This window comes from Galeopterus variegatus, unplaced genomic scaffold (genome assembly GCF_000696425.1).
Source record: "Galeopterus variegatus unplaced genomic scaffold, G_variegatus-3.0.2 Scaffold1049, whole genome shotgun sequence".
Lineage (NCBI taxonomy): Eukaryota > Metazoa > Chordata > Mammalia > Dermoptera > Cynocephalidae > Galeopterus > Galeopterus variegatus.
In genome coordinates this window covers 60,447-68,362 of record NW_007727160.1, presented here as the reverse complement: position 1 = coordinate 68,362, position 7,916 = coordinate 60,447, and the positions used below count along the sequence as shown (strand labels likewise).

The following is a 7,916-nucleotide window of genomic DNA, read 5'->3' as shown; positions in this document are numbered from 1 at the left end:
GACTAAGTCAGTCTGAAATGTTGGGGGTATAATTAAAATAATTCAGATCACTTCTTTCACTTTATGTATGTGGGTGTTGAAGCCCAGGAAAGTTAAATAGCTTATCTAATATCACATAAACAGAAACAGAGTTAATTCTGGAACTAGAGTTTCTACTCTTAGCCCAGTACTGGATTAGTAAAGAAAAAAATTTACAGGTATAAACCAACCCCTAAATAGCTGGATATTAAAGTTGAGGACCACTTCCAGAACTCAAAGAAAAAAAAATCTAATTTATAATAAGCACCACTGATGAATTAATCCTTCCTCTCAAGTCGAAAAATCAATGACTTTCCTCAAAACATACCTTTAATACATATAGTGGGCGTTTCTCATACGAGGATCCAATGTGGATTTTTTTAAGCATATCAGGAAACCGCTCAGTTACAACTTCTATCCAAGAATAGATCTATTGAAACAAAAACCAGCAGTTAGTCACAGAGCAAGTTGAAAGCACTTTCCTGACCAAAGGAAACAGGTAACTTCTTCAAGGAAAATACATTTTCTCTAAAAACACCTTTAGATGTGGAAATAATGAGGAACTAAAACACTTGCAGCAGGATGTTTCTTCTGCTGTTTAGGAAAATCAACAAATTAGTTTTGATAAGTGTCAAAGTTTAGAGAAAGAGTGACAAAGTATTCAGAAACTTTTAAATAAATAGGAAAAAATGAATCCTCAAAGTATGGTCCTGAAAGTTATTTCTCAAGGGTCATCACTTTGGGTCCCTGTCTCTGTATATGAAATCCTCTTTACCATTCATTCAAGAGTTCACTTTTGTATGGAACTTAAAAAAAGAGATTCACTTTTCATGACTAAGAGAGCCCTATGCAGGATAAATGAAAGTATTGTTGCTTCCCATTAAAGAACTGTGCAAACACAGTGAGACTGGTACAATGATGGCAGGCAAAGGTACAAACAATCTGCAGGGGCCAAAAAAATTCCATCCCGAGAAGGAGTTTGATTCTGGGCCTTTCTCATGGTTGGGAGTCTAATGGTATTTGAGGTTCTGTCATATTACAGGAAGGAAAAAACTAAAATAAATTCAGGGACTACATGAAATTAATCTATTTTAGAGTGTTGATGGTTCAGTAGATTTCCTCTAACAGAGGAGCCTGTGCTATATGAAGGCAGCTTTATTAACAAACTTGCCTCATTTCACTAACTTGGAGTAATGAAGGTAACATCCTATGAAGAACTCTTTTATCTTGCCATTTGTGTTAAGAAGTGTTTTTTGGCCATTTGTTTCTTCTCTGCACTGGGTAGCTTAAGATCTCCTGATGTGTGTCAATGACAAAAGAGCCCCTTCTGCCCACCGGGTCATCTTGCAGGAGGGCTGATGGAGAGGTCACTGTTCAGGGGGAAGGAATGACTCAAGAATCTCCTGAGAGCAAGATTGTCATGGTTCCTATGAACCTCTTAGAAAGGATGAGGGGTGGGGAGTGGAGAGAGAAGACGAAAATATTTTCTGGAATGTCATGGTTATGGGCTGAATTGTGTCCACTCCAGATTCATATGTTGAAGTCCTAATCACCAGTGCCTTAGAATGTGACCATATTTGGAGACAAAGCCTTCAAAGAAATTCAAGTTAAAATGAGGCCCTTAGGGTGAGCACTAACCCAATCTGATTGGTGTCCTCATAAAAGGAGATTAGGACACACACAGAGAAACACCAGGATGAACGCACACAGAGAAAAGACCATGTGAGGACACAGAAGAAGGTGACCATCTTCAAACCAAGGAGAGAGGCCTTAGGAAAAGCCAAACCTGCCCAACACCTTAATCTTGGACTTCTAGCCTCCAGAACTATGAGAAAATAAATTTCTGTTTAAGCCACACAATCAGAGGTATTTGTTATGGCAGCCCTTGCAAAGTAATGCAGTCATGTACTTGTCTTTTCCTTTTCTGTCATTCCAACTCTTTCCTGGGGAAATATGCTAAGAAAACATAACTTTTTTGAAAAAAATAATTTAAAAATATTTTTAAATTATTTAAAAGTACTTCCGGGTGAGGCATTTTTCTCTCCCCACCAAACTCAACGCAGCAGTGACATATATACCTTCTGCATTTTGCAAATCATGCCTAACTAGCCCCTCTGCATTGTGTTTGCTCATGCAGTGCTGGTGGTGGATGCTGGAGAAAAATGGTCCAGGTGGAATAGATGTAGGGTAGAAGAGGTAAAGGAGGGGAACACAATTTTATGACACCCATTAATCAGCCAGGCACATCAATTCTAGAAGCAGACTGAGTTCTGGTTTAACAAACTGGAAAGTAATAGAGGCTTTTAAAGATTAAATGTAAAATTGATTTTTATCACCCGAGTCTTAGATGTCTCAAAAATGAAAAATGTATGGCAATATAGCAGCATACTCCTATGAAAGAACAAAAGGCATTAAAGTGTTTTTATAATTTGAAGTATACTATATAAAATAGAAAGTCCTCCAAGGTATTTACCCTTTTGAATATGGGGAAATGCTGCTAGTATATTATGTGAAAGCTTACTGAGGTCAACTGTACATCAACATCTTGTTCAGGTTCTCTCTAGAAAAGCTGGAACCTGTAAACAGTTAATAGGAAAAAAATCCAATTTCTTAAGGACTAAAACACACTTGTTATTATTTTTGTCATTATTACTATGAGTTTAAGTGCCTCCTAAGAGGAATAAAATACAATTATTTATAGCATATTAAATATAAGTGAATATATTCCTTTAGTGCAGTAAGGTAATCTGGCAATTATTCAGTCAGAGTAAAATTAAGGTAATGGTCCAAAGAGAAGTGATTAATTGGATTGGTAATTTTTTATGACAGTTTCAGTGCAAAGGCCCTATTCTTTATTTCCTCTTGTTCTTTAGCATGCAGTGTTACTCCTAGCAGCTAGTGACACTCTTAGCTGTGGACAAACATCCTCCTTAGAGGCAATTTACCAAATATGATGCAATCTTCTCTAGGAAGGAATCTACAAAAGGATGAATTACTACCATATAATTAACCTAAGTGTGATCGCCCCCTCCATTCTCCACCAATTATGATTCTTTGATAATTTCCCATGGTTGAAATAAAAATGCTGGTTAAATGAAAATGGCAATTTTGAAGAGCAGCGAGATGGCTTACTTCATTTAGTGAGTGATACTGTTCATAGTACGATGATGAGGCCCTGGGGCTGACCGTGTCATTGTACGTCTGCTGTTGAATAACATCTTCCACGTCTTCCACCAAGACACTAGGTGATGAAACAGAAGGTGAGCTAGTTTCCAAGCGGAGCAGACCTTCTCACACGGCCCACTGCAGGCACAACGGGTGAGCGTGGGGAAAACACCACTAAGAAATCCAATAAGCAGTACATCAAGGTAAAAACACCACCACCTCACATTGTGATAAGCTGAATTCACACACATTTCAGTAGGGCCTCCAAGGGCACTGGAGAAAAACCAGCTCCTAAGAGGTATGTTTTCAGGACCTCCAAACACTCACCCTTTCCCACCACCAGAATCATTTCTTGATTGGGATTCTTCAGTATCTTTTATACAAACATATAGATTAATGGACACCTTTCTTCAATCCAGAGTAACATCACATTATTCTGTTGTCAGTTATGGATCAAGGAGAAGCAAAAAACTTTTTGTTTTTCATTGACCTACAGCAGATGTTCTGGAAAGATATTCAAATCTCTTGAGAAATAGAAGTACGGGAAAGGCATCTTGTTTAATTTCTGTCCAGAAGCTCTACTTCTATTAATTAGGGAAACATTTTAACTGAATTGAGTTATTCTACCACCTGAGATGGACAATTTGAAGTTAACTATGAGATTGATAATGATTTCTTTACTTATTTAGGCCAATGAATAAAAGCCAAGGCTTAGATAACATCTCACTCCAGTTAGGATGGCTAAAATCCAAAAGACTCTGAACAATAAATGCTGGCGAGGTTGCGGAGAAAAAGGAACTCTCATACATTGTTGGTGGGACCGCAAACTAGTGCAGCCTCTATGGAAAATGGTATGGAGGTTCCTCAAACAATTGCAGATAGATCTACCATGTGACCCAGATGTCCCACTGCTGGGAATATACCCAGAGGAATGGAAATCATCAAGTCGAAGGTATACCTGTTCCCCAATGTTCATTGCAGCACTCTTTACAATAGCCAAGAGTTGGAACCAGCAGAAATGTCCATCATTGGATGAGTGGATATAGAAAATGTGTTATATCTACACAATGGAAGACTACTCAGCTATAAAAACGAATGAAATATTGCCATTTGCAACAACATGGATGGACCTTGAGAGAATTATATTAAGTGAAACAAGTCAGGCACAGAAAGAGAAATACCACATGTTCTCACTTATTGGTGGGAGCTAAAAATAAATAAATAAATTCACACACACACACACAAAATGCGGGGGGGGGTGGGGAAGAAGACATAACAACTACAGTTCCTTGAAGTTGATACGACATGCAAACAGAAAGGACATTGTTGGGTGGGAGGGAGAAAAGAGAGGAGGGAGGGAGGTTTTGGTAATGGGTCACAATAATCAACCACATTGTATATCGACAAAATAAAATTTAAAAAAAAAAAAAAAAAGGTCTGAGTTTGACTCCTAACTGTGCTATGTTCTAGCTGGTTGACCTTTAGAAATTCCCTCATAAGTAAGAATATTTTTCATTTGCACAATGGAGATAGTATCTACCTCACAAGTTTAAATAAGAATTAAACAACACAGAGTATAGAAAGACTCTGCACAGCTCCTGAAAGGCAGTAAACACCTGTCACATATTACTAACAATTATTAGCAAATTATACATGTATAATATATTATATAATATTCTATATTACATAATATAGCATATTATCCAGAGGTTGCCTGTTGATACACAGATAAAAGCATGGTCTCAAGGAAGGTGCTGTGCTGTACTGGCAGTTGGGTAGTGGATATGGAGAGGAGATGTTGGACAGGAGAATCCAAAAGGAAGAGGGCATAGACTGAACAGAAATTGCACCTGACACACCTTAAAAAAATATTAAATCATTTAATCCACACGATAGATGCTATTTTTATCCCTAATCTATAAAACTGAAGTGCAAAAAGGTTAATAATTTCCACAAAGTCACAGTCACGCAGGTACTAAGTGGGAGTGCCAGACTCAGCAGAGTCAGCGCACCTGCTACACGTCTTAGTTTAGGGCCAGACATTCAGAAGTGTTCACTTACTTTGTAAAGAAAGAATTAGCAAAAGATTAATCTCCTTCAGGAGCCGCTTTTTCAAAAGATATCACAAAGCCTACAAAGGTGAATGACAATTTTTTTAGGGCCAGACATTCAGAAGTGTTCACTTACTTTGTAAAGAAAGAATTAGCAAAAGATTAGTCTCCTTCAGGAGCCGCTTTTTCAAAAGATATCACAAAGCCTACAAAGGTGAATGACAATTTCGCTCCCCCAAATCTGAGTACAGAGTAGACACAGAAGGAGGAAGCGTGAGAGGCTCTACAGGTCAGTGAGTCTAACCTTCATGTCAGATAAGAGACCCAGATCATGAGAGGCTGAACCACTTGTTCAAAGGCACAGAGTTGGACTCTGGGCTTTATCACCAGTTCATTTCAGAAACTCCCATGCTGCCATGTTTAATGTTAAGTATTTTATTTTTCCTAGAAGAAATGACATCATCTCCTAGTCAAATACATAATAGGTACTTATAATAGCTACTCAAAAGATACTGAGTGATGCCTACCTGAAAGGAATACTTCCCGCAGTTAAATGGTCTTTCACATTGCTTACATCAGATTCATTCACAAAGAAATGGACTTCTTTTCCCTTCGCAATAATTTCAGCTGTTACTGGCTTCCAGAGAACAATCTACAGTTTCAAAGGAAAAAAAATGATGAAATAAATAGAGTTGTTCGCTTCATTCTCATCAGGAGCTAGAGCCATAAAAATTGGCTCTATAAGGAACATAAAAAGGACATTTTCTGGCCTCTGGTGCCCATCCATGTAATGGTAATATAAACATTTATTCTGCAGGGATTATTCTATTATTCTCTGTAAGTCTAGTTGCTAAGGAGGGCTTGGAACATACAAGATACTCAATAGGTATTTGATGAGACAATGAATAAATAAATAGATTTATAACTCATCTGTAAAACTGGATGTGTACGTCAGTTGTTTAAAAGAGAAATGAAATTTTGTCTAGAAAGAAAGTTGATTAAACATTGATTTTATTTAATAAAAGTTCTATACTCTTGATATTATCATGTCAGTGCTCCTTTTTAAAATCTAATAACATTTGGGCAATACTTTCTAATAATATTTACATTTTTTTCTATTTTATGGCACTTTTTCAAAGCACTTTCACATTTATTTCCTTTGGTCATTATAATAACCGTTTGATATAGACTAGACAGATGTTATTATTTTCATTGTTTAGATGAAGAAATTAAGGCTCACAGCTAACTTGTCTAAAATCATACACCAAGAAGTGGTAAAACAAGAACTAAAATTCTTGACCTCCAATGCTTCCTCTCACAATGTTTCCTCTTCACCATACTGTGGTGGCTGTGAACATGCACCATTCAGCTCTTCCATTGTGAGGAGCACAGCTGACTAGTGTTCCCAGCTGCTGCTGCCCCTAGTGACCCACCAGAGGCTGAGGCCAGGCTGCCCCAGGGCTACAGCCAGCCAGTGACTGAGCACTGTGAGTGTGTTAATGCAAGCCCATTCCTGCCAGATGTGGGGCTCCTAGAACAGGTGACTTTGACTTATGGACTAGCCACTGACCTTGCCCAACCTTTGTTGGAACTGCCTTGCAGTCTGTGATTCTCCATGCAAAAATCTTCCTTCCTGCACAGGTGTCAGAGCTTCATCCTGGTCTGAAGTGCTCCCTGCCATATCCAGCTCCCTCCTCTTTATCCCTTACAAGCGTTCCCCGAATGTTTGCAACTCTAATCTTGTCTTGATGACTCCTTCTTGCAGAACACTAATAAGCATAGAGCCATTAATTTCATAGCAGGATGTTTTGTAACTCTTGTTAATTTTCCACACCTTAATTATTCTGGGGAGATATGTCCCAGGCATGAAAATTTTAATAAAATTCTCCTTGTGCTTTTAATTCTTACTCCTTTGTTAAGAACCATTGTTTTAAAAGCAAAGTTCTATTGAATTTCTGTTACCATAGCATACCTTCAATCCCAAGGTACTATTATAAAATTGGCTGAAAATCCAACAGCACAAATGAAGAAGGTTTGATTTGGGAAGCCAACAAAATCATGCAATTACGGGAAGGGGAGGAAGGCTATGAGAAGAGGAGCTCACCAAACACACATAAGCTAGACAATGTATAGGAAGAAACATGGTACACAATGCTTATACAAAATAACACCAATGTAAACATAAATTAAAGAGAAATTACCTCATATGTTGTAGTAAGATTCTGCAGAATTTGAACTTGCCTAGAAGTTCTAGGAGAAGCAGATAAAACCTGGCCACTGGGAAAAAATAAAACAGGATTTTGATGTTAAATAAAAGTGAAAATGAAATACATTATACTGGTAGGGGCTTCTAGGTAATTGACAAAAGGAAACAAAATTTAAATCATTAAAAGGGCAGAGGATTTCACCACAGACTGCAAGAAGTGTAAGAAGTGTAAAAAGGAGAACATATATTGTTATTCTTTCTGCTCCTAAGCAATTGCAAAATCAACAGCTCTCTCATGGACATCAGTTTGCAGAGAACGCCTTTTTTCTCCCTCGTAGGTGTGTGTGTGTCTGTGTGTGCATGCATGTGTGTGTGCACGTGTGTGTGTTTTAATTTTAAAACTTAAGTATTTGATGCATAAGAAAATATTTAGGCCAACACTAGCTTTTTACATAATAAGATGAATGCTTCAGGAC

General features: G+C 37.7%; 1 protein-coding gene across 2 annotated transcripts in view; it reads right to left on the bottom strand.

Annotated features, from left to right (window-relative positions):
- The window catches only part of CPB2 (carboxypeptidase B2 (plasma)), a 54,246-nt gene that overhangs the window by 28,568 nt on the left and 17,762 nt on the right, over window positions 1–7,916 (bottom strand). For both annotated transcript variants that reach the window (XM_008574438.1, XM_008574439.1), the window contains exons 2-5: window positions 7,436–7,511; window positions 5,762–5,886; window positions 3,151–3,259; window positions 347–448 (exon numbers count right to left, since the gene is read on the bottom strand). In XM_008574438.1, coding sequence (XP_008572660.1) covers window positions 347–448; window positions 3,151–3,259; window positions 5,762–5,886; window positions 7,436–7,511 — 412 coding nt within the window. The remainder of the gene's footprint in view (window positions 1–346; window positions 449–3,150; window positions 3,260–5,761; window positions 5,887–7,435; window positions 7,512–7,916) is intronic.